Genomic DNA, 27,418 nt, shown 5'->3' on the forward strand with positions numbered 1-27,418 from the left:
AACAGCGTGGGCACCTGCCATTGTTGCTAACAGCCTCTTCAATCAGTTTTCAGCCCATAATTTTGAGCTATCTTTTGAAGTCCTTGTGTGCAATCTACTTTCAACCATGCATAATTCCCCTTGTAGGAGCAGGAAATTATTAGAAAGGCACGTGGGTCCCCTTCAAGGAGTAGAGAAGGACACAGAATGGCTGGCGCACACCATCAAGCTCTGTACAGGCCCAGTTTCATCTAATCCTCACAACAAAGGATTCTCATCATCGTTTTGTTGATGCAGAAAATGAGGCTCAGAGAGGTCAGGTGACTTTTCCGAGGACACACAGCTCACAAGTAGCAGAGCAGAACTTGAACTCAAGTCAGTGTACACCCAAGACCATGCACTTTCCACTCCACTATCCTGTGTGTGAAAATCACTGCTCTTTCTCTGTCCTCTCTCTGCTCACTGGACCTCCTGATGAGAAAACTGGCCCCATCAACTCTTCTCCACATGTGAACGGCTTACTGATGGGTACCTGCTAATGCAACATACGGCCAAGTGGCAGCTCATTGAGATGGCACACAGCTGTCCCCTGGAAGAAGTGCACCCCCAGCAAAGGTCCCTGTTCACCATGCCAGATGCATGCCGATGGGAAACTGCAAACAAGGCGTGGCCTGCAGGTTGCCAAGGGAAACGGACGTCTCATGGTAGATAAGGGTTTGAAAGTGGGGAGATCCAGGTTCAACACGAGGAGTCCTCCCTTACAGGCGATGTGACCGATCGCAGGCAAGTTACTCAGCTCTGAGTCTCAGGTTCCCTGGCTGTAAAATGGGAGTCGTGCGACCCACCTTGCTGGGGGATTAGTGAGGATGAAGAAGTAGGTTCAAGTAGCTGGAAGGGGCTGGCAGCAACCTTCACGTACCAGCTGCTTCATCAGGAGACCTTTTCTTCCCTCTGCTGATGACAGGGTCCCCTTCCCAACCACTTCCCACCTGCAGGAAAGACCCGCTGCCATTGTATTCCTTGCCTGCCTCGCAGAAAAGCTCATACAATGATCTGGTCCAGCCCCAAAGCACTGCTGTGAGGATGGGAACGGTCAGGGAACGTAGAAGCACTTTGTGAGACCCAAGGACCTGTGTGCACTCTGTTGACAAACGAGTGAGGGCTGCTACGCGTCCATTGATGGAGTCCGGGAGAAAGGACAAGGGTTTGGGGACATCAAGAGTGTGAGTCCTGGTTTTCCTACTTACTAGCTTTTATGATCGTGCACAAATCAACTCATCTTCTTAAGCCACCCAATGTCCTCATTTGTAAAGGGGAAAAATTAACGCTGATTTGAACTGGAGACATTTTCTGGCCACCGGAATGACAGGGTAAATCTCTGCAGAACATCACAAAGTGAGGCTGACACACAAGAAGTGATGAGAAATAGAAGGTTCCAACATAAAGCAAACACGAGTTCCACTGAGAAGAGCTGTGTGTAAACTATGTTTATTTTTGAAAGTTCCCTGGATAAAAACAGGATTTGTAACAAACACAATATGTAAGAACAGAGAGCCTTGCCGTGGACACACAGCCCATAACGCAGCCTGAGATTTCGGGGCTGGGCATTGGGGGCTGGGTCTCCCGCAGGCCCTCGGAGAGGGGGTACTGAAAGGGACGCGTATTCATGGCTAGTCCCGAGTCTCATCACGTCCCTGAGGATGCTGGGAGACTTGGTCATCTGGAAATTCGTGAGGCCAGATTAAACTGGGTCCTTGGAAGTTGGGGACTTACTGAGGGTGTCTGTGTCTTCTGCGTGTGAAATGTATGTTGTAGATTGTACATTATAAACACAAACACGGGTGGGCAGGAGAAAATACATCTTTCTGTCTTCAGACTCCTTGGTGCTTTCCTTTGGGCTAGTCCGTGCCTGAGGCCCAAGTGGCCTTCTTGGCATTCAGAAAGTTCTTCTTTTTCCTGGGAGGAACATGCAGTGAGATCTCCGGCTCCTTTGGATTCCTGAATATAAAGAGCTTTTCGCCCGTGTTTAATAAATCAATGGCTTCTGCCCCGACAATGGGCATGGGTGCCAGTTCTCCAACAGACACCAGGGACAGGCGTGGCCAGCTTCCTTGCCCAGAGAACATCGTCCTCTCTCTGAGAGGGGGACAGGTCTTCTTTAATATGCTAAAGAAAGAACAGAAGATCACATGGGACGTTTTTTGACAACCGATGCTCCTGAGCATCCTGCTAGTTCCCCAGGAGAGCCCCCTTTTGGTCCCTAGGTCCCCAATCCAGCGCTACTTTAAAGAAAGGTTTTTCCCTTTTGGTCACCAGATGGCCCCTGATATTAGCGGAAGCCTGTGGCAGCCGCGTGCTGCAGACAACTCTTCCTGACTCACGACTGTTAAATTTGCGGGGGTTTTGTCAGCCTGTTGTCATCATGCTGCTGGCCCAAAAGCAGCCATGGTGGGAGGGTTTATTTACCCCACGGGAATCGGCTCAACTACAAATCAGGGGTCCCGTCTCTCCTCACCGCCAATTGTTAAACATGTGCCAGGACACGGTTACCTGTGGTCCTCACGCAAAACACAGGCTGATAAAACCTGGTTACAAAGCAACAGAAGTTAGGCAACATGTGTTTGAAATAAAGAGGGTGCCACGCTCTGGGAATGCCATCCAGGGACGCCTTCACTCCCCCACGCTAATCGTGAGCAATTGCTTTTCGTTCCTTACTGGAGTGCTTTGTGTGTATAACAGCTTAGATTTAATTTTCTTGGTTTGGGCTCAATTATTGTGACCTAATTTCTCGGGGACTAAAACTTGACTCCCAGCCTATTCTCAGTGCCTCCAAGACTTTTATCACAAACAATTCAGGCAGCTTGGCCTCATATCTTCACCTGAGCTCTGAGAAATACTGGAAGTGGCAGGACTCAGGTTAGACACGCCCCTTGCACACCCGCTCTTTCCAGACCACACCCTGGATGTCACTTTTTAACCCATCATGAAGCTGCCTGACGTAGATTCTCTTTCTCCAAATCTTCTCTAGTGGGAAACACTGGACACACTTGGTCCGCTTCTGCAGCAATCTCAAACCCCTCTGCCCAAGCTTCCCTCTGATCTCTGGGTGTGCAATAATTACAATTAAAAGAGAAAGATACTTGATAGAGAAGAAAGCACTGGCCTGAAGGCTTAGGGAAAGAGCGGGGTTACTTAGATGTCCACATCCCCAGAGCCACTATTTGCAGCTGCAGGCCTGGGGCTTCTTCCTGTCCTCCCTGAGGCCAGTTTCATCATCCCCGCTTCCTGGACATCTGGGAGGCTCAGTGAAACAAGACGGGAAAGGGCTTTGTACGCTATAAAATCAGAACTGCTGTAAGGTATTACTCGCCTTCTAATGATACCCCATTTCAAAGGTCCCATTAGTTAAAATAAATACAGTTATTAAATACTAACAAAGAATAAGCGAACATTCTCCCACTGATAACTGGGCTTGTCTTCAGCTCCCGAAGTAGGCCCACTTGGAATAAAGTTCGTGGTCTTCAAACAGGCACGTTGGGATGGATGCCGTGACCCTCCCCTTCTCAGCCCCCTCCACTCCCCACGCTGGCTCCCAGGCAGCCTGGCTGACCCCCACGCCACCCCTCCGTCCACCTGAGCAGGTGCCCACCATTACCTCTCCTTCTGCTGGCGAGCCCACAGCATCTTTGCCAATCCTCTGCTCACCAGTTCTCCACGCAGTTTGCTCTCCAAGGCTTGCCACCAGCCCTGGTGCTTCCTGAAGGCAAGAAGGGAGTGTCTTACGTTTTCAAAAAGAATAGAATCTTCCAGTAAGCTGTAATCTTACAAAGCACCATGGGTTCCATCCTGACGGGGAAACTGGAGTGTTCACTGTGTGTTCTCTTGCTCACTCAACGCATGTTGGTCAAGCCGGTTCTCTGGCCTGGTCCAGACACAACCTCTGCCCTCAAGGGGTCCCCAGTCCAGAGGTCACAGGCAGGTAACAGGTGACATAAGTCAAGCAAAGGTGGGGACACCTGAGATGAGTCTTGGCGTCCCAGCAAAAGGATGGTGTGGAGAGTCCAGTCCCTCCTGGTCCGGGCCAGGCTCTCTCCCAGGAGTCTAACTCTGAGGGCAGCACCCCAGACAGGACGGCACTCTCCTGCCCTGTCCTAAGCATTCAGCTCTTCCTGAATTCTGACAGGTCCCTCATGCACCCTTTCTTGTTTAGCCAGTTTCTGTTGCTGAAATGCTGCTGTGACCAGGCACCGGGCACTTGAGACACAAGAATAGTGTCCTTCCTGCCCTCAGAGACTCCGGTGCAGGGTCTGGGATGCCAGAACCCATCCAGTCCCCCCGGCCCTGAGGCTGGGCAAAGAAGGGGCATGGTCAGGCTGCACACTCCTGGTGACAGCCACCCTGGGTGCTCTTGCCTCATCCCACATCAGGCTGCCCAGGCCCACACACCAGTCTCCCATACCAAAGTGGTCAAAGGGGCAGCCCCACAGATAAGGTCCTCATGGGTGGCCCTCAGGCAGAAGTAGCATCCCTATAACCAGGCAAGTTCCTGCTTCAAGGTCACCTCCAATATTTGCCATCTGCATGTCCCCCCCTGTTTGTGCACTGGGAGAAACCATGCTGTGACATGCAACCCTCTGACCACGCCCACACAAGTCCTGACCACGCCTACACAAGTCCTGACCACGCCCACACAAGTCCTGACCACGCCCACATCCAGGCCCCCTGACTGCTGGACCTCCCCTGCACTAGGAAGGCTCTTCCTAGCCCCTGTGGACCCTACCCGTAGCCCTCAGCTGTTACTCCCACACTCCCACCCTTCCTTTCACCTCAGCCCTACTCTTCACCCTCAGCGGTGCTTCTTACCTTTTTGAGTCGGGGACCCCTTTACAACTCTGATAAAAAGATACTGTCCCTCCTCTTAGGAAAAACAACGCACATACATGCGTACCCACAGTTGTGCCATTTCGGCAGATTCATGGCTCCCAGACGCCCACCTCCTATCTCCTATAAATTCTGGTAGAGATGCAGGCTTCATTGCCTGGCATTCAACACTTTCAGGCCTGGTCGTGGCTTTCTTTGCATCCTCAATGCCCCCAACTCTAGTCTCAAGTGGCACTGCTGGCTGCTCCCCAAACCTGCCTGACCCCACACCCTCACTTCCTGCCTTTCCTTATAAAGAGACTTTACTGACCCAATTCACACCTGGAACCTGATCGTGAAGGAAAGTATCTATGCAGCATTATCCCTGGTCAAGGAAAAAATGAACCCAAACTTAATGTCCAGTAACAGGGTCACAGGTGATAGGGTCCCAGAGACTACACTATGCGGCACACCTCAGGGAATATTAGGCAGCCGGTAAAATTCACACCTGGAAGGTGTTCCAGTAACTGTGAAAAGGATGAATTCTAAATTGTTAATAAAAATAGCAGGAAATATAGACTAACTAGTGTGATAATTATATAAAAAGACGCATGCACATGGCTAAGAGTTGTCGGGAAATAAGCAAACCTGCTTCTGCTAAAAGGATCTGGAAAGCAGGATGTAAGGTTGTATATACTGGATACACACACACACACACACACACACACACACACACACTCAGAAAACCTAGTAGAGAAGCATTCAGGAGGAAGAACTGTAGCAAAACGCTAACAGTCATTTTCTCCAGTTGGAAGAACTGGGGACTTTTCTTCTTTTTCCTGTTATGTATTTTTTTACACTGTTTCTAATGTGTGTGTGTGTGTTTTACACTGTCTTTACACTGTATGGCATATTTACAACCCAGGAAACTTATTTTCTGAAGATTCCACTTGAAAAATAAATTGGTGATGGAAAGAGAAAGTGTGGACAAAACACCTGGGCCCAGCAGGGCATCAAAAAGATTCGTGGCGACTCTGCCCCTTGAGCAATGAAATGCCGACTGGGGAAGGTGTGTGTCTGCACCTGTGCCTATGGGGTCCCACTGCCCTCCCTCCGTCTGTTTTCTTCATGAATCTGGCTCACTGTTTTCCAAAGGCAGCCGGACGCTGCACTCACCCCCTCCTGCTCAGGTCTGCTGGCTCCCCGCCGCCGTCGTTCTCCACCGTGTGCTCTGGAAGCTTCTGGCTGACCGAATCCAGCACGGCCAGCAGCTCGGGCTGCGAGGCTGTGGGCAGAGCCAGGCTCAGGAGCCGGCGCAGTGTGCCCACGGGCACCATCGTCAGCTTGGACAGGTAGGAGGCCAGTCTCAGCTCCTGGGGGAGTTAAGGCAGGCAGCTCAAACCCACAGCGCTGTCACCTGACCAACAGCACGTTTGAGTGGATTACAGGCTCAGGACGTTTTGTCCCAGGGAAATAAATATTTTAGTAGCTCAGTCTTACAAACACGTCCCCAGATTCGCAGAGCTGTCAGGAAAATCTATTGGTCAGCAGCCTTCAAAGCCTCATCCAGCCCTTCTAACTGCTCCCATCTCACACAGCACAGCCAAAGCCCTGGCCTGTGGGGTGACCAATGAGTAGCTTTGTCCGTGACCTACACATGTTCCGCAAGGCGATACAGCATGCTGGGGAGCACAGACTCTGGAAACAACTGAGATGCCCCTAAACCAGAGGACAGCTAAAGAAACTGTGCTATAGCCGTAGGACAGAATAGCACTCTGCAATGAAAAGAAGGAACTGGATGGATTTCAAGGGCATTCTGCTGTGTGAAGAAAGTCAGTCTCCACAGGTCACATCCTATGTGATTCCATGTGCATGACATTCCCGAACTGACAAAATGTAGATGGAGAATGGAGTAGCGGTGACCAGGGGTGAGGGATGGGCGAGGAGTGGATGTAACCATAAAAGCAGATCTTTGTGGTCACCAAATTGTTCTAGATCTTAATTGTAGTGTCAGTGACACATGTCTACATGTGACAAAGTGACATAGATTTTATAGCATTGTCAATGTCCTGGTTTTGTTATTGGACCAGAGTTTTATAAGATGCAACCATTGGGGAAACTGAGTGAAATATGGAGTGTGGCACTGGAACTGTCTGTGTTAGCTTGGCAACTTCTTGTGAATCTGAAATTATTTCAAAATAAAAGCCAGAGAGAGAGAGAAAGAGAGAGAGAGAGAGGGAGAGAGAGAGAGAGAGAGAGAGAGAGAGAGAGGGAGAGAGAGAGAGAGAGGTCAGGCTGTGCTCTCTAGCTCCACCATGTAGAACGGTGTGTCTTTGAGCAATGTCCTTATTCCTCCTTAGTATGAACTTGGGCAAGAGTTTCACCTCTGTGCGACCTTGCAGGACGTTTCTGGAAGCAGATATTGATAGAACCTGCCCGACAGTGAGATAATGAGCGGGTCCTGTCACAGGCTAGGTGCTCTCATCCCCCTTCTACAGGTGAGGAAAGGTGGACTCCGAGAAAGAGGTAAAGTGACATGCGGCCAAGGGATGGACCCAGTATCCGGCTAACACGTTCTCACCTGGCTATACAGGGTCACAAATGTGTCCATCTCCATATTCTCCAGCAAGTCTTCAAGCAGGACACCACTCTCTTGCTCCTCTCTCAAACTAGAGTAAAATAAAATCCACGTGTCGTTTGGTTACAAGGCAATCCTGTGAGAAGGTCATCTAGTTCCTTCAATAACAAAGAATCACAAATCTAATCGACATTATATATATATATTTTTTTAAACCCATCGCAAAAGATGGTCAGAAGAGGCTTACCACTCTTGCCTAGACTACTTTGCAATAATGTATCAGGGAGGGCCCCCCGGGATGGAGAGCTCCCCAAAGCTGGAAGTTTCATGGGAGGCGTGTGGGAACTTTTCGGTGGCTTTGCAGGGCGATCTGGGATCCTGCTTTGAAAACACTCAGTATTAGTTATCATGGCCACGCTCAAGAAGACCAAAACCTGGGGTCTTGGTCCACCACGTGCCCTTGTGTTGCTGCAGACCCACGACCATCTTCCCAGGTTGGTCCTGGCTCTGACCACGTGGTTTGGGTGGCACCTTTTCACAGGCAGGTCTCCATCAGGCTTCCTGACCTCCACCTGAGGGGGTCTATCTAACTATCTCTTAGCCATTCAAGCTGGCATCACAAATGATCCTCCGGCATTCTTGTTGGTTAATACAACCCAAACCCTTTGCAGGTACAATTCATAGCAAACGCTTCACCATCAGCACTTCCTCCAGGAAGCACGGAGTACAGTAAGGTACTAAATACCCTAAAACCTGCTCTAAATCAAGTCAGATCTCTGAGCATTTCCCTCTGATCACACGGACTCAGCCCCTCATACAAGTACGTCAACAGAACAGAATTACACTTTCATGTTGTGTTTACACAGAAAAGCATAATCAAATAAATTAAAATCACCTGTAGTCTCAGCGCCCAGAAACCCCATCCATTACAATTTCGTCTAGTATTTCCTTCGAACTAATGTGTGTATGTGTGTTTTCAAAAATAGAATCGCACTGTGGCTACAGCTGGTACCTTATCCTTTCCACGTCAGCATACACACCATGGAAAATTAGGAAGCTATTAAAAATTGTTTACCAAGACTTCTTATGGCCACAGACAAAGGCTAATTGTCTAATGTTAATTGAAAAAGAATGCAACGAACAACAACAAAAAAAGGAAGATTGGGGTTCTATCTGTTTCATAATTTTACAAAAGCAGGATATAAATATCATGTGTACGGTGAGATCTGGGTAAGGCCTGTAGTCCCTTTATTGAGCCAGCGTCACCGTTGGTCCCTGGTTTGGATAATGAGCTATGATTACGTGAGATGTTGCCACTGGAGAAGCCAGGTGATGGGTGCGTGGAACCTCTGCACTATTTTTGCAGCTTCTTGAGAATCTATAGTTATTTCAAAATAGAAAACTTTTAAATATTACACTCAGTAAAACTTCCATGATATTTGAAAAAAAAAGAAAGTATAAAAAGACGTCAAGGAAGAAGTATGGTGCAGCCTGAGTGCTTGGACGAAACCTGGACTGCGTGAGAGCCCAGGGAGCCACATCCCGCTGAGTGAGAGGCCAGGTGCCCCCAGGCTGCAGGACACTGCCAGCAGGCAGCGCCACGGGCCCCGGCTCACCTCTGCTGCTGGTGCTCCAGTAACTTCTGGCTCTTGCTCAGGGCTCGCCACAGGACAGCAGAGACCTGCCTTTCGGAATCGGTGTCTTCAGCCTCGTTCAGAAGCCCAGGCCCGTCGCCTGCCCACTGCTGCCGCCTGGCCAGCGCCCGCTCCAGCTGGGCCGTCTCCTGGCGGGCCAGCGCGTCCTCCAGCTTCCTCTCCAGCTCCTGGAGCTCCTGCACACAGACGCATAAGCTCGAGGCAGGTAGGTGGCCGAGGAAACCCTACCTGCTCGGCGCGGCCCTGGAAACCCAGCACGACGGCTCTCGCTGACCGCCCCCATCCGCCCGTGGCCAACAGGGCGCCAGGGCTGTACAGCCTCACACCCCGTGCCTTCGCACACACTGCCCCCTCCACCCGGTGCCTGTCTGTCTGCCTGGCCAGGTCTGAGTCTTCTCTCACGCGTTGGCGTAAGAGCCTCCTCAGTGAAGGATTCCCTCAGCCCTCTGAGAGACGCAGACAGCCTCTCCTTAACGTGCCCACTCGCCAGCCCTTGTACATGCCTGGTACAGGCAGAATATTTGTGTCCCCTCAAAATCTGCATGTTGAAGCCTAACCCCCATCGACGGTGTTAGGAGGTGGGGCCTTTGGGAGGTGATTAGGGCTAGATGAGGTCAGGAGGGTGGGCCCCCAGGATGGGATCAGTGTCCTTGTAATAAGAGGGAGAGAGCAGAGCTGCCCCTCTCTCTGCCACGTGAAGGTATAATGAGAAGACAGCCGTCTGCACGCCAGGAAGGGGGCCCTCACCAGAAACAGAATCGGCTGGCACCTTCATCTTGGACTTCCAGCCTGCAGAAGTGTGAGAAACTAAATGTCTGCTGTTTAGGCCACAAGTCTATGGTATTTTGTGACGGCAGCCTGAGCTGCCTAAGATAATGCCCCATTTTTGCAGTGTCCTGAACTCACTATCCTATACCTTCCTGCCGGAGCGTGAGCTCCTTGAGGGCAGGACTTCGTCTCCATCTCCCTGTGTGCAGCACTTGGCACCGTGCCTGGCCGCTAGCGCCTGTCACTGACATGTGGGGTGTAGAAGGCACCCACCACGGATGGAAGCTGTGCCATAGCAGAGAAGCCCTGGGGACACCGCCCGTCACAGGGGCACCGCTGAAAGTACTTTACATGTATTCATCTCATCTAATACTTACAACAACGCCACAGAATACACACTCTTAGTTTTCCCTGTTTTACAGATGAGGAAGTTGAGGCAGAGAGAGTTCAAGTAATGGTCCAGGTCTTGCAGCTCTTAAATGGCACAGGCAGAATTTGAGACCCAGCCAGCTGGCGTCAGGGTTTGCGTCCTTAACCGCCAGGCTATGCTGCCTTTCATTGACCAAACAGAAATCTGTCTTCTTAGGCCACCAGAATCAGATAATCTGGGGATAAGAGACAGACCAGAGCCTGCATCGGTGGGTAAAGGGGGTAGGCAGCAGGGTCCTAAGTTTTGTAGATGCAGGCACACTGAACTCATCATTTGTGAATTGGCCTCAGTATGGGTAGAAGGTGAGGGTTTAATGGTAAGAGGCCATCGGTGGGCTTCATGCGGAGACGGTCGTCCTCGATCCTTTAAAATAAATGCAAAATGGTTTGCCTTTCTGCAGTGGAGCCGAAGCTTACACCACAGTCTCAGAAGGGTCTCAAAGCCCCCCAAAAGCCTCAGAAACACTACTCAAGAACCAAGACAGAAGAAAAGACAGCTAGAGAGGTAAACCGAGGTCACAGGGTGCAGAGGACTTGGTTTTAGCCCCCAGGGCGATGGGAGCCTTCGCACACTGCTGAGCAGGGGCTTCTAACACGCTGAGATTACAATTATGACCGTCCCTCTCACTGCGGCATCCCAAACGCAGAGTTCCCAACAGCGTGTTCTGTCAGCATGCCTGGAACCTGACTTCAGAGTGACAGAGTTACAAGTGGGTGCAGCAAAGCATTCTGGGCAGGGATCCCTCAGAGGAACGGAGGCCGGAATGTATCTCAAGGGTTCAGAAACAGCAAGAAGGCCCAGGGGGCTAAACGAAGGGTCCAAGGGAGGGTGGGCGGGGTTTTAAAATACAGAGCTGGTGGATGGGGCTGTCAGTGGTTATTTTTACTTTTCAGATTCCTCTGGCTGCAGTGTGGAGGGGAGACTGGGGTAGGGAAAGAGGGAGGCAAGTGGAAATTCACACGAGAACAGGAACTGGGCTTTGCAAGCAGAAGGTGTAGGCGTTGCTTTGCAGCTATGAGACATTGGTGAAATGGCTTAACCTTCCTAAGCCTCAACTCCTTCACCTGTAGAATGGGTATAAAAATATGATGGGGTGAAGGAAAGTTTAAACACGTAACACGATGCCTTGCGCTTAATGAGAGCTCAGTGAACGTGAGTTACTATTAGTGTTTTGTTTTGTTTTTGTTTTGTTTTTTCAGGTCTAGATTCAGCAGAGTAGTGAAGCTGGGTAGAAAAAAAAGAACAAGAGAGAGAGAATTCAGGGAGAATTGACAGAGACTGGGTGATTAGTGGCAAGTGGGCAGTAAGCCAGAGGGAAAAACAGAGGAAGACGCAGGTTCATGCTTGGGAAAGTGGATAGCCAGCAACTTAAACTGAAGTGCAAATACAGTAGCAGTTGGTTTGGGGTCACACCATCCGTTCTGAGTACGTCCATCCTATTTCAATCTGCCCCTCATTGCCACCTGGCCCCAATTCAGTTATGCACATGATCAAATTTCATCAAATGGGGTGCAGTTGATACAGCTTTCTTTAGGAGTCGTTTCTTCCAAAACATTTCATGTCAAGCTTTTTAAATTCTCCTGAATGTTTACCAGTAAAAGCCCGTTTCCAACGGGAAAATGGTTTTCACAGAATGATCACATTGCAGAGGGAACGTCTGCTGCCTGGAGGAAAACAACAGGTTTGCATTCCCTCCAAATGCACATCGAGAAAACACGGCACCGTACTCATAGTTTTACCACTGACTTAGTAAGACCTCGTCTGACATATTATCAGTGCCTTCCAACACAGGACAACTAACTCTTCTGTTCTAGACACTCTAGGGAATAAGGAAGCTTTGATGTTACTCCACAGGGCTTACGTGAAAATTGAAAATATTAAGTGTGTGCTACCTCGTAACTAACAGAAATCAGAATGGTCTCAAGTGGAAAGGGCCGTTAGGTTTGTAGGGCTGAACTGAGGCTGTTTCTCATGTATTTCAACAAGGATGTGAATTGTGAACTGAAAGCAAAGGCTCCTAGTGTCTTATTTTGTCCCTAACTAAATATATGACCTTGGACCTGCCCTCCTCTGAAGGCCTCACCTCGTCACCTGCAATTCTGAGCAGTGACCCACCTCCATGCTAATCGCCTCGCAGAGTGATACTTGCTGTGGGTTTGGGGTAAATATCTTGTAGAGGTTCCTCCTAGCATGAATTTCCTAAGGAGTTTTACCTGGGATGGGTGTTAGAATTCAGTGAAATGCTTATTCTGCATATACTGAAAAGATCACATGCGCCTTTTCTTTTCTCCTTTTGCAAATGGATGTTCTAATGTTGAACTACACCAACCTTATATACCCCTGGGAAAAACTCAACCTGGACATGTTGTATTAATTCTTTTTATAGATGGTTGGATTTTTTATTCTTTTGTTTACGAATTGTATATCTATGTTCACAAGTAAGACTGAACTGCAATTGTTCTTTCTCATATGATTCATGTCTGCTTTTGGTGTCAAGGTTATTTGAGCTTCATAAAATGAGTTGAGGAATATTCCCTATTTATCTAACATTAGGCATAATTTGTACATGAGATTGGGAAAATTTGCTACTTTGAAGTTTGGTGGAGTTCACCCATAACACATTGGGGTAAGGTGTTTTATTTGTGTGTGTGTGTGTTACCAGAATTTTTTAAACTACTGAGTCAATTTCTTTCATAGTAATAGGACTATACAGACTTTTTTTCTTCTTGAGCCAATTCTGGCAATCTATTTTTTCTAGAAAATTTTCCATTTCATTTTTTCAACTAATCTACATAAAGTTGTTCATAGAATTCTCTTATTTTAAAAAAAACGACTGAATCTATAGTTACTTTGCTTTTTATATTTCTGATGGTATTTGTTCCTTATCTCTTATTAATGGTTAATCTTGCCAAATATTTGTATATTTTACTAGAATTTTTTCAAAAATTTCAAGTTTATTGATTATTTCTATGGCAATTTTGTTTTTAATTTCATTTATACTATCTTCCTTCCTTCTACTTTCTAAAGGTTCATATGTTATTGTTTTCCCCTAACTTTTTATATGATCTTAATTTCTTCTCTAATATAAGTTTAGGGCATATATTTCCCTCTAAAAATAGCTTTAGCTGCATCCTGCCAATTTTGATAGGTTGCATTTACATTATTTTTCTGTTCTGTATATTTTTTAATATTCATTATGATTTCTTTGACCCATGAATTATTCACAACTATGTTGTAAAACTTCCAACGTATGGACTTTTGGTAATAATCTTTTTAAAACTGGTTTAAATTTAATTGTCCTTTTTCAAAAAGCTGGTCAAAAAATATTGTATAGTCAATTATTTTTAACTGTAACAAAGTGTGATGAAGAAGAATATATGTTCCTTAACTATTGGCTGTGAGATTCTACATGTGTACATTAAATACAGATGGTTAATGAGTTATTCAGTATCTACATCTTTACTTGTGTTTCGTTTGATGAGCCACAGAGAGGTGTGCTGAAATTTCCCGTTATGATAATGAATTTATCATTTTCTCCTTGCTGTTTTATCAATTTTTCTTTTTTTGGGGGGAAGGGTGTCTTTTATTACATAACTGCAAGTTTAGAATTGCTCTGCTCTTCGAGTGAATGAAAATTGTAAATCATTTTGGTATTATCTTTAATTTCTTTAATAATTTTATAAATCATTATTTTATATTCTATCCTGATCATTCAGACATCTAAAATCTTTGGCGATGTTAATCTGTGGGTTTTTAATTTTTTTTCCTTTCAGAAAAGTTTTTTTTTAATTTATTAATTTCAGGTGTACAAAACAATGTAATAGTTAGACATTTACACCCCTCACAAAGTGATAATCCCCCTCCAATCTGTGGGTTTTTTTGTGTCTCCTGTATACAGGTCCTCTGGCCTTGCTTCTTTATGTGGTCAGTGACTTTTCTAATTTTAATTGAGAACTCGTATTTGGCTGAACTTGATCTGTGGAAATCCTGAGGTGTCTGGACTAGAGAGGATTTGCTTGTGCTTCGGTCATGCGCCCGCAGCCAACCAACCTGGGTCCATTTTAATGTCTCACTCTCGAGATTTCCTGACCGAGTGGCGCATGTACTTTGGGATTCCTCCTCATACTAGCAGGAGCCTTTGATTACAGACTCACAGGGGAGCCTACGCCCTTGCTCCACCCAGAGCAGGGTTGCAATCAGACGGGTTTCCCTGGTGACGCCTTCTGACAGCAGGTGGCTTTCTCCTCACACCCTCTCACCGGGTGTTCTACCTCCTCTGGACATCCCACAGCCCCATTTCCCATCACCCCCCAAAACCCTGGGTTCCAGGTTTCCTCCTTTGCCCCTGGATTTCAGCCTCCATTTGCTTTCATGTCCCTCCAATATCTTTGGCCCTTGGGTATTTCCCACATTCTCTTGTGAGCTCACAAAGCATTAAAGAGTATGTTCACTTTTATTTATCCAGCATCTGGATGGTTTGTGCTGAAATACCAGTGACATTGCCACTTGCTTTCTATTCCTAGAAACGGTTGTCACAGTGCAGGGTACAAAATGTTTATGGAAAAACCAGTCTTGGACTATTGAGAGTCTAACGGTACTTAGGACTTTTTAAAAGAAATTATGGGAACCCCCATTCCCAAGGTCAACTGGGATGGTCCATGAACGTGACAGTGGGTTGAAGTCAGAAACAGATTGTGTTTCGGCTCTTGCCACGTATTAGTCAAGTGCACTTCACAAAGACTTGACTTACCACCTGCCCGAATCTCAGTTTCTTTTCCTGAGAAAGGAGCGTGACTGTGAAGCAGCGTGAAATTGCAACTTATCGTTAATCATGCTTAAACGATCATTTTAAGACGCACAATTAAGTAAAGAATTATTAATGCTTAAATAAGAGTCGGTCCATTCCCAGCTTGTTAGTGCCTGCCTGCCACTCAATGAACATGAGTTCCTTTTTCCTCACTCTAAATAATTATTATAAAAATAGATAATGGTGGAAATTCTAAAATCTGCATGTCAAGGACCTAAAATTAGTCCTCAAGACAGTTACTTCCATAGCCTCTGTTTTCTGACTATACTTCTCACACCTTGAAAAAATACAGCAAGTAGGAATAATGGTAATGATTACAATTATAAAAGTTAGCAATAATCCGATATTTCATTGCATCTAAAGCACCATTGGTTAAAAGCCATTGTAACTTTTCACAGCACTAGGAAAGAAGCAATACCACTGCTGATTATAAGACACACCCCAGTTCCAGAGATGTTAAAAATGTTATACTTCAAAGGTTTACTTTTAGAAGCAAAGACACAGCAGTGTAGGGCTGCGACGGCGCAGTGTGCTCCCAGGGAAGTTATGTCACTTTGTCCCCACCACAACCCTGCAGCCCAGACAGGACAGGTGACCGCCCATGTGATGGTGAAGAACCCGTGGATGACTGCGCAGTCGGGTCCTCCCATCCCCAGGTCGGCACTCACTGGGCTGTGTGACTCCAGGATCTGTGTGCAGGCCGACTTTGTCAAGGTCTCCGACACGCTCAGCTCCTCCAGGAGCAGGTCCTGGATGCTCAGGAGCGCCGTGTACGCCCACAGCGTCTTGGCCATGCTGGCTGCCTTCTGGAACTGCAGGGAGACCAGGGACTCCGCAAAGCAACCCTCCTGGGCCTCCAGCTGCTGCACCCTCTCCCGCAGCAATTCTCCTCGGACCTGGGGAGGGGCCGAGACAGAAACCAGAGGGTGGTAAGTGGAGGCAGGGCAGAGGAGAGAGGGCAAGCCACGTACAAACAGGAGACTGTTTGAGTTTGGTCAGGCAGCCGGTCTTTGTAGCAGCAGCCCTGGAAGCTGCAGCGTGCAATTCAAGAGCACAGAGGCATCTCTGCTTACAAAAACTCTCCATGGCTTTTGCGGTCTGGCTGTTCAGTCCACACTTATCATTCTTGGAGGAAAACTGAACTGTGTCGTTTTCTGGAGCAAAATCCTTCCAGGATCCCCATCATAGAGGATGAATGTTCCAACTTCCTCACACTGGCCGTGCAGCCCTTCCCACGTGGATCCCAGCTAAGGTATGCCTGGGTGGTCTGCCCTGCCGCCCCCCACCACACACCTGGGGCTTCCACCCAGGTGTCCTGACTGCGCACGGCCCCACACACCACGCTCTTTGTATCTGTTGTCCGAAACCTCCACTGTGATTGAAATGCCCCCATATCCTTGTCCTCCTGAAAATCTCCCAGCTGTCCTTTGGGTCTCTGGTTCCCAATTTGCCCCTTTTGAAGCATCTTCACTCTGCATGTGTTTGTCACTCTCTTCTCTATATTCCTCACGTTCCATGCTCTTCTCCTATGGGGACACTCACCACACCTCTCACCCCACTAGGACATGAGTTCCTCCAAGGGGAGGACCCAGCACCCAAGGGTCTCAGTAAATTCTAGAAGAGTGAATCCATTCACTCTACCCATTCCGGCATCATACATTTTCTAATACCACCACCACCTCTTACTTTCTCCAGAAAACCTGCCACAGTGGATAACACAGCCTATCACTCCTGAGCCCCTAAAGGCAGGTCCCTGCAACTGTGTACCGCTGTCCCCTGCACAGGTTGCTAAAGCACAAACCAAAAAGTAGCCTGCACGAGCATCATGCCTCATTGACATCTTTGGTTTTATCTGCAAGAGTCTGTGGAATTTTATTCCTAACAGCCAGAAGTCGAAGCAACCCAAGTGCCCATCAACAGATGAATGGATAAACACAATGTGGTCTGCTCTACAGAAAATTACTCAGACTTAAAAGGAAGAAAACTCTGACACCTGCTACAGCATGGATGATGTTAGGCTCGTGAAATAAGCCAGGCAGGAAAGGACAAAGACCGTATGATTCCACTTACACGAGGCACTTAAAATAGTCAGATTCACAGAGACAGAAAGTAGCGCGTTGGTTGGTAGGGGTGGGGGGAGGAGGAAATGAAGAGTTGGTGTGTAATTGGGACAGAGTTTAAGTCCGGGAACATGAAAAAGTTCTGGAGATGGACAGTGGGTGATGGTGACACAACAATGTGAATGTACTTCATGCCACTGAACTGGACACTTAACAATGGCTGACATGTTAAATTTCACGTTATGTGTCTTATATTGTTAGTTCCCATTTTCAGTGCAGTTCCAGCTTTCTATCTGGTATGGAAATCCTGCTGCCCAAAGGACCTCCTTTAACACATTTTGCCGTGTCAGTGTCCTGGTGGTGAAATCGATTAGCTTTTGTATGTCTGAAAAAGTCACCAGCAGGCTTGAGAGATGTTTTGTGTAGATGTCGAATCATAGGTAACAGTTTCTGCCTCAGTACATTGGAGACGTTGCTCCATTGTCTTCTGGCTTACATTGTGTGCAGTGAGTAATCTGCTGTCAGCCTCATCTGTGCTCCTTCACGTGGAATGTATGTGTTCCCTCTGGCCGTTTGTAACACTTTCTCTTTATCACTTCTTTGGACCAATTTGACTATGATGTATCTTGATGTGGTTTTCTTCATGTTTGCCATGTCTGGGATTTGCTCAGTTTCTTGAATCTGTGGGTTTACAGCTTTCATCAAATTTGGGAAAATTTCAGCCATTATTTCTTCTCATATTTTTCTGTCTTCATTCTCTCTCCTTCAGCAAATCCACCACCCATATACTGGGTGACTTAAAGTTGTCCCAACTTAAAACTAACCTTTTTTTCCCCCCTGAAATCTCTAATCTGTTGTTAATCTTATTCAATATGTATGTATCTCTCTCATACATGGTTTTCTTCTCTAGAAGTTTGGTTTGGGTCTTTTTATTTTTCCATCTCTCTATTTAACTTGTTTTGAACATATAAGACACAGTTATAATGACTGTTTTAATGCTATTCTCTGCTAATTCTAACGTCTGTGTCAATTCTGGGTTGGTGTCAGACACTAACTTTTCTCTTCATCAGGTGTCATATTTTCCTGCTTTACTGCATTCCTGGTAATTTCTTATTTTTTTTCAATCTAGTTGTGAAGGGCACAGTTCAGCTCCAAATCAAGTCATTGTTTTCAATCTAGTTGTGGAGGGCGCAGCTCACTGGCCCATGTGGGAATTGAAGCGGTGACCTGGGTGTTATGAGCACTGTGCTCTAACCAATGGAGCCAACTGGCCGCCCCCTTTTCCTGGTAATTTTTAACAGGATGACGGACATTGTGAATTGTAACTTGTTGGTCCTGGATATTTGTGTATTTCTATACAAAATATGAAATTCTTGAGCTTTGTTCTGGGATGCAGGTAAGTTAGTTGGAAACAATTTAATCTTTCCTGGTCATATTTTTAAGTTTTTTTTTTTTTTTTTTTTTAGGCAGGACCAGAGCAGAGTTTAGCTCACAGCTAGTGAGGCACAATGTTTTTGAGTACTATATCTGATGCCTCGTGAAATATGAGGTTTTCTAGCCTGGCTGACAGGACCTCTCGCTGTTCCCAGCCCTGTAGCAGCATTGAGCACTCGTCTCTGAACCTCTGGGGTGGCCCTTTTCCTGGCTTTGGGTAATTTTCTCCAATGTATGGGCCGAGTGCTCAGCGGAATATTCAAGGGGATCCAGTGGGTATCTCCGGAGCTGTCTCTATGTGCAGCTCTTTTTTCTCTGGTCCTCTGTCCTGTGAAGTCCAGCTAACATGGCTTCCCTGAATTCTTAGCTTCGTTTCCTGCACTACGGGTGTCCACCAGGTTCCACCCCGTGCCAAAACCTGAAGGTTCTTTCAGGGCAGGACGCTGGGGCCATCACAGGGCTCAGTTCATTTGTCCCCCATTTCTCAGGGATCACTTTTGACTGTTGTCCTTTGCCTTGAAAAATCATCGGTTCTTATATATTGTTCATGTTTTGTTTAGTTTAGTTTTGTTTTGTTTTAGGCGAGTGGGTAATTCAACCCTTCTTATTCTGTGCTGTCCAGAAGCAGAACACCCTCATGGGTTATTTTGATTATTAAGTGATCGATTTCTTTTAATTGCCTAGAACAGTGCCTGACACATGAGAGTGTTCAACAACTGTTAGCTGTTGTTGGTATTGTTGGTATTCGTATGATTATGAAAGGCAGAATATGGTCAGCGCTATAAGGCAGGTCCATACGTTACGCTGGCGGTAGTTTAGAGGATGGAGGAGGTGACGGGTCAAGGAAGGTTGTGAACACACTGGCGTCTGAACAGGATGTGGAAGGATGTAGGCATTCAGGAAGAGAGAACAGCACAAGCAAAGGCACTGAGGCTGCAGTGTACGAGGTTCCTCCGGGATGAGTGACAGGGTGAATTAGACCAAAGCTGAAAGGAGAAGTGGGACATGAGGCCCTATAGGATGGACAGAAGCCACGTTACAGAGGCCCTGACTGCCAGGCATAGGAAGTAGACTTTCTCCTGAGGCACTGAAAAGGGCTGTCACAACCCTATGGAAGGTCCTGACGGGGGAAAACATGAGTGATGGGCAGGTGAGCGAGAAATGGATCACAGGTGTCATCATCGCACACCTGCCAAGAGCTCCGGTTTTCACATTACCTCCGCTGTGGTCTCACTCTTCCCCACCCTTGGCTGGGTGGTGGCCAAATCTCCTGTGAGCCTTCGTCCCCTGTGGAGTGCAGGGCAGATGAGGTGACCACAAGTGCCATCTCTCAAGTTTACTTATGCAAATTCATACCTGAAGTGTGGGGCGGGCCTAAGGCCTTTTGTATGCGAGAACAATTCGGACAGTGAAATTAAGAAAAGATTCTCTAAAAACCTTCCTCCTTCTGCACTGGAAAGCTTAATTTGTTAATTACACCACCACCAGAATGCGCCTCTAGAGTGTTTTCATCCTTGTCTAAAAGAACTCCTGGGAAAGGATACAGATTTGCATTTCTATGAGGTATTAATGACAGGCTTCATTAAATATTCAAGCTGCCTAAAGTAATAAAAATTCATTTGCAGAACAATATGCTGTTAAATACTCTTATTTCAAACTACTTCCTTACCAGCTTCCCTGACAGCATGTGCATTTCAAAGTAGTTACTTAGAAGCACTGTGATGTCCTTTAAAGGCAAAAACTAAAATTAACCCCTGTCAACCAGCAGAGAATGACTGGGACTCTAAGGGGTAGGAGTCATCACAGGCTCCTCCTTGCCCAGGTCTGGAAACAAATACAGCCAGAGAGATGCCAAACAGCAGCTTTAATATTGATGAAAACTAGACTGGAGAATGAGGCTCGGATGTGTGTCCCAAGGAATATGAACTCCCCGAAACAGCAGGCTTCCCACCAAGCTCATCACATCCTGGACCGAGAATGGGGGCTTCCTGCAGGCAGCTGGCTTCCAACGAGGAGGGAGCTGCACTGAGCATGCCCACTTCCTTCTTTAATCCCACCAATCCGGTAACACCCTCCTTGGAGATAAGTGGTCAAGGGATGGAGAGGCCAGGAGTGTCACTAGCAAATTTCCTCCATGTAAAAAGAGTGGTCACATTAAGAACCTCACATCCAAGTGCTGGGAGAAGGCTGATTAAAATATAAGCCTGTACTTGGATTCTAGTGGCTGGTCCTCCCATAAACAGGTCAATTTAACCCATGCTTTCCTGGATGGGTCCCAAATACCCAGAAGGAATAAGAAGACGGAAAATGTTTAAGACTCTCCCCTTCATCTTGCATCACGAGGGGAGTGGACTCAGTAAAGGTGTGTTGGGTTAATATTTGTTCAATGAACTACCACCTCATTAAATAAACATTAGTGCTTAAATTTAAGATACAAAATATTCATTTCTACGCCTGAAAAGACACTACCATCCACCCCATCATTGAAATAATCTAAGTGCAAAAGTCAAGTCAGCATAGTTTTGTTTTGGTTATGGTCGGTCTGTTATCTCTTACCACTTAACTAGCTGTGCGACCTAAACAAGTTGTGTAACCTCTCTGAGTCTCAGTTTTGTCTGTGAAAAGAAAACAATAAAACAACAGGAAACAATGCCTAGTATAGTCTCTGGTGTCTAACGAGCCCCTAATAAATAGTAGCTGCCGTATTATTGCCACTATTATTTTATTATCATTATTATAATTAGTCAAAGTGAGTCCTCTTTGGGTTGCAGAAAAAAGATAAAAATCACGGTTTGTAATATTGGGGGTTTTCTTTTCTCTTTTAAAAAAGTTATTTCCATTTGTAATTATAAAATACATGCACAATGTAGAAAAATATTAACAATGGAGATTCCTGGTAAAAGATAGATTTATAACTTGCATCTACTGCTTTTTTTAAGGCAGAAAGGACAATGGGGAAAATGAGAGGGGAAACAATAGCAAAAAAATGTTATACGCTGGAGAGTAGAGACTGAGTGCAAAGGACTCAACAGATCCCCAAAAGCTGGGTTCTAATCCAGCAATGGAGTCAGCATAGACGCAACATCGTTTACACTGCAGAATCTCCCCAAGGGTCAGAAATGCAGGCACGTCTACAAGTGAGGGTGGAAGCTAAAGGTAAACAGGAGGAAAGGTTGGGCATCTCACTAAGAAACAAGCCTCCAGAACACCCCCCAGCCAACTTCTGCCCCGCAGGCCAGGGCTCCTCCCGCAGCCTGGCCCATAACTGCAGGTTTATTGTCTGGAAGAGTCTGTAAACTGGGAGAAATCGGGCAGAGTTGAAGGTGGAAACCCCACACTGAAATCACAGGGCTCAAATCAAACTCTACATACCGACTACTGACATCTCAGCTCACCTATCCCTTTGGCTCCTGAAATGTGGGCATCCAGGCCTCTTCCAGCTAGGCAGGAGACCAGTCTTCTCTGGTGGCACTGACCAGCCTTCAAGAAAGATCTAAGAGAATGGCCCAGCTGGTCATTCCAGAGGGAAGTGCACAGTCTGCAAGGCCCACTTACAGGCCCAGGGCCTCCAAGCAGCTTTTAAGTACTTCACTATTAAATAAAGGCAGAACCACACCTGGGAAAGCCTCTCATGAACGTAGAGGTAACAGGAAATATGCAGGAATTTCTTAAAAATGAACTTTAAAAAACATTAATGTTCTCAGGGACATACAAGAAGGTGGTAGCCTTAAAACAACAAGAGAATGTTCTTTCTTTAACAAAAGAGCATTCAGAAAGAAAACAACAAAAGACTCTTGATAAATTAGAAATTTAAAACGAAAATGAAAAACTCAATTAAAGGTGTAGATGATACAATTTAGGATATTTCCCAGAAAGTAAAGCAAAAGAACAAAGGAAAATATTGAAAAAGGAAAATAAAAAAGCTAATGGACAAGAGGTCCAACATCTGAATAACGCGATTTAGAAAGACAACGAACAGAAAAGAAGGGGAGTTAATCATCAAAATTATTTAAGAAAAATTCCCAGAATTCCAAGATTGGCAAACAGAATAAAAACATCTTCAGTTTCGAAAAATTTCAAAATATGAAACCTCCCATGTGCCCTTTCCTAGGAAACTGACAGAGGACTCATTTCATTCAAACAAGAACCACATCAGGAAAGAGAGAGGTGAAGAAAATTCATAGAATGACCCCCAAGATGGCAGCTGTGCATAACCTGTAACGGGCAATGTCCAGATTGGAACCTGCCAGAGGTACAAAGAGATGTCCTCAGGATGATGCCATTACAGAAGACATGACTTGGGTGGCGGTCCTCATAGGACATTTGGACAACTGTCAAGAAGAGGATTGCATAGAAAAGTAACCAAAGAAGAAACCAAAGTATAATATTAACTCCAGAAAAAAACAAAAGGTTAATACAGGAAAGAAAAATGAATCTCAGTTTTTGTATGGCTCAGAGGTGAATAACATTTAAATAATAATCATAATAGAAATCTTAACTATCAATGTAACTATATTGGGGGTGGGTGAGGATAAGAAGGGGTCGTGTGTGTTGCAGGTTGAAAGAAGAAAGACAGTGAAATCTTATCTTCCATAAAGAAAAATGAATAGATAATGTAGAGAAATCAAGAAATAGCAAGACAAGCATGTTATTTAAAGATATGGAGGCAAATAGCAAAAGATCAAGCTAAAAAATTAAACGTCGTTACCTCTGGGGATTTGAAAATGTGTGTGTCTGGGGCTGCACAGAAATGCTTTTTTTTCCCAGCACAAACCTTGTACAATTATTTGACTCTTTAAAAGAACGTATGCATAAGTTCCATGGAAATGAAAAGTAAAATTGGTAAATGGACAATGTAGTAAAAAGTTACTACATTCAAACCATGCGAAGGCAAGCTGAAGACTGACTGTGAGGCCGTGAACGCCACGCTCAGGAATCTGGATTTCATGTGGGGGCAATGGGGAAACCATGAAGACGACTGGCAGAGGCCGCCTCAAAGGCTAAAATGGGGGCAAGTGGAGACATGAGGAGAACCATCTGGAGATGGATGGATTTCCCCTCCTCGGCCTAACATGTATTCCCTTCCAACATGCCTTCTTGTCTAAGCTTCATAAGGACCTGTGCCGTCAGTTTTCTCTCGTCAGGTTATCTGAAAATGAGGACATTATTCTCAGCTTGCACTCTAGTCCCTTGTGAAGTGACAGGAGTGTGAAGAACTCTGCCTGACAGAAGTGCCAGCCACCTCTGCATAATTGCCAAGGCAACTGCAGAAACACAAAAGGTTGCAGGGCTGATGACGGCGCGAGAGTTCCACTCCTGCTTGAAGGGACTGCTAATCAACTGTGCAGACACGGCACATCATGAAACCTGGACAGAGTGAATGAATAATGAATGGGTGAACGCATATGTGGTGGACACGCTACCCAGACGCAGGGCAACATCGTTAAAATAATCCCAGAAAAAAATGGGTGAGCGGGAAATACAGGCATGTCATTTCCATTTATATTTAAATGTTGCTAAGCAATACGTATGAGAAATTTAAATATGCTCTATGCCAAAACAGCAGGAGAACACACCAAAGATTAACCGAAATATCCCTTTCATTTCTGAGTCCATCAAACAGACCTGCTACTAGAATACAGGGACAGGCTTCATGCCACCAGCCAATGGGTATTTGACCTGGGGACAAGCCTCTCAACCTTTCTGTGTCTCAGTGCTCTCATCTATGAAGTGGACATGGCAGTAATTCTGCCTGCCTCACTACAGAGGGGTGTGGCAGATATGCAGATGTTCTAAGATCATTTCAAATATCAAGGGATTGAAAAGAACCTAAACGTCCATGAATTGAGGGCTGGTTAAATCATTTAAGGATCACACATATCGCTGCTATGCTGCTGAAACAAAGCAATGAAGAAACTTACATACTGAATGGAAAATATTCAAGTTTCAGGGTTAAGGAAAAAGCAGAGATGAATGGATGGGGAGATTGATAGATAGATAGATGATAGATAGAGGTAGACAGGTAGATGTATTTCTAATAGCTGGAAAGTTAAAATGAGTCACATAATTTGTGTTGTGTATCTCCTCTGCCTCTCTGGACACCTGTCTGTCACCAGAGCTGACACCTCCTCCATTAACCCACCAGCTGTACAGAAAAAGGGCAGGCAGGAAGCTCACCGTGGTCTGTCTGTCTGTCCCTCTTCCCTCCCTGGATCAGCCACTCAACCATTCATTCAAGGGGGAGGTCAGATTAGTCAGGTGGATTTTCTACCTGAGGGCTACGTGCGAACTTCCAGACACTGATGCACAGCTGGCTGCTCTCTGAAACTGCACATGTCAAGCGCTCAGACCTAGAACAATGTCTGGCCCAGACAACGCTCTACAACACATCCCCTAAAGGAGGAAGTGGAAGGAGATGAAGGAAAGGGGAAGAAGACGAGGGCAAGGAAAGGAAATGGAAGAAAGGAAAGAGGGCGTGGGGAAGAGCACCAAAGAGTCATCTTTGAAGGCTGAAGCCATCTCACTGTCACAGCTTACTGAGGTCACAGTGCTGTGAGGAAAAGGGCACGGGTGATGGAGGCAGATGTGCCTTGTTCAAACTCCAGCTCTACCACCCACTGACCAAGTGACCTTGGGTAATTCTCCCAATCTCTACAGATGGAGGTGTCCAGACAAGGAACCTATCAATCTGGGGTTGAAGGTTGGGTGGATATCTGATGTGGATTCTCATAAAGAAAGGGGGCACACTCTGCAGCCCCAGCTGGGAAGCCGAAGTCCCTCTGGAGACACCACATTGCCAGCCAGGCTGGGGCCCTACGATGGGTCTCTGGGCAGTGGTCAGCAAGACCAGCTCTATCTTTACAGCCGCATGAGCGTTGAGGGACTGCTCAGTCCCGAAACACGATCACACAACTCTCAGCGGCTGGCCCTCACACTGAGGGCTGTCATTTCCCTCCACAATTACCCTGTAAATGAAAAACCTGCACAATCACCGCTGGGACGCTAAGAGATGCAATTGATCAATTTCGGGAGGGACAGCAAAGCTGTTGACTCAGGAGTGTGTATCCTACTGGCACTTGCCGCAGTGAAATAGGTGACTGTGAAGATGGCCTGTCTTAAAAAGGTCACAGCTGACAAATGCCTCCCTTCTGCTTTCCTCTGCGATGCGTGGATTTGGGGCATATGGGACTGCTCCATTACTGGGGAAAAGTAGCATTGTAGCCCACTCTGAAGTTCAAAGTGCCTTGCTATCCGTGCTGCTCACAAAAACCCTGGGACCAGTGGGTTATCATGGTCACAACCCTCATTTTACAGAAGCGAGAGACATCACATGTAAGTCCCACGTCGCACAACTGTGGGAGCTAACCGTCAGCAATAAGAAAGACAGTATTTATGCCTCTACTGCCTGACTCTGGCTTATTTCTCAATTTTATACAGAACACGAGTGGGAACAGGGTGCTACGTCCTGGGTCCCTTAAGACATCAACAACCACGCACACCTGCAGGAGACACCCACCTTGCCCCGAGCAGCCCCACGGCCCTTTGCCAGTGTCCGCATGTGTTCTGAGAAATACACTTACACTAAAACAAATAAAACTGAGAAACTAGGCAAAGGACACAGACAGGAGGTAGAAACGAAAACAGCAGCTGTGACATACGGTTTGCTGTCTCCATTCTCTGGACATACTCCTCCTGGGAACCTACCGTCTGCAGAGTTCTGGGGGCACAGCGGGTCCCCGGACAGTGACAACATGGTGTCAGCTCCTGAGTGTCACCTTCTCAGAGACCTAACCTGACTCTCCCACCTGCAGTGGCTCCCACTCCTAACACTTGACCCCAGTCACTGTCACATCCCCTGGGTGGCACTGACCGTGGCCTGTGATTGAAGTGTTTTTTGTCCATCTCCTCCATCTAGAAGGCTCCCTCTGAGGGCAGGAGCCAGGACGACTCCAGTCACTGCTGCCGCCCAGAGGTCGTTACCCAGGGCCTGGGAGAGCACTGATCCTCAAAATACCAGGGGACTCAATGCACAGTGTGATATGGGTTCCGATCAGAATGGGGGCTGAGAGTGGGGGAATAGGTGGGAAAAACTCGGTGTTCTGGGAAGGCTTCTTAAAAGAGGGGTGCCTGAGGACAGAGGCAACACCTGAGGATGGCTATGGACAGTGTTCACGTATCCAGGTAAGGAAAGGTGGAAAGGCAATTCCAGGAGGAGGGAAGAACATAGAGAAGCACCGTGTGGCCCTGAGTGCCTTGTGCAAGAACATAAAGAACACCCAGCAAGGGAGCACGAAGGAGGGTGGGCGAGATAAAAAGGGAGACAGAAGTGTAGCAACACGTGTGAAGGCCTCAGCACAGAGCCAGGCGCGAAGATGGCAGCACCCACGGGCAGACGGCTGGGGCCAGAGGATGCACCGGAGACCCCCAGGTAGAGAAGAGAAGAGAGAGGGTTCCAGACAGAAGGACCAGGTGGAAAGGCAATGGGGGAGGGGCGGGTCCCATCTGCAGGACCCTGGCTTAGAAACTCGGTGTTGCTGGAGATGGACAGCTGTAGCTCCCAGGGGCTGTGTGTGCCCTGCAGGTGGGGAGGCAGCCAGCCCTGCCAAGTGCAATGAGAGAAAAACAGAGGAGGCAGAAGCACTGACCTTTTCAACCAGGTCTTCAGGGGTCGGTGCGTCAAAGAGCTGAATTTTGTCTTCAATGCACTTCTTCAAAAGGTCTATCTTGCTTTTACTCTTGGAGCGTGGCTTTCTCGCCCTGGACTGTTGCTAGAGACGGGTGAGAGAAAACGTTGGCACCAAAGCAACCGCCAAGAAGTTCATGCAGCCCCAAGTCTCTCAAAGCCGA

At 46.8% G+C, this 27,418-nt stretch overlaps 1 protein-coding gene across 1 annotated transcript in view; it reads right to left on the reverse strand.

Moving 5' to 3' along the window:
• Positions 1-1,459: 1,459 nt before the first annotated feature.
• Positions 1,460-27,418, reverse strand: part of EVC2 (EvC ciliary complex subunit 2) — an 88,590-nt gene continuing 62,631 nt past the window's right edge. Inside the window, 7 exon segments of the mRNA XM_033106688.1 lie at positions 1,460-2,145; positions 3,635-3,736; positions 6,016-6,212; positions 7,421-7,508; positions 9,034-9,248; positions 15,746-15,973; positions 27,217-27,339. Coding sequence (XP_032962579.1) covers positions 1,878-2,145; positions 3,635-3,736; positions 6,016-6,212; positions 7,421-7,508; positions 9,034-9,248; positions 15,746-15,973; positions 27,217-27,339 — 1,221 coding nt within the window. The 3' untranslated portion in view covers positions 1,460-1,877.

This window comes from Rhinolophus ferrumequinum, chromosome 5 (genome assembly GCF_004115265.2).
Source record: "Rhinolophus ferrumequinum isolate MPI-CBG mRhiFer1 chromosome 5, mRhiFer1_v1.p, whole genome shotgun sequence".
NCBI classification, from domain to species: Eukaryota; Metazoa; Chordata; class Mammalia; order Chiroptera; family Rhinolophidae; genus Rhinolophus; species Rhinolophus ferrumequinum.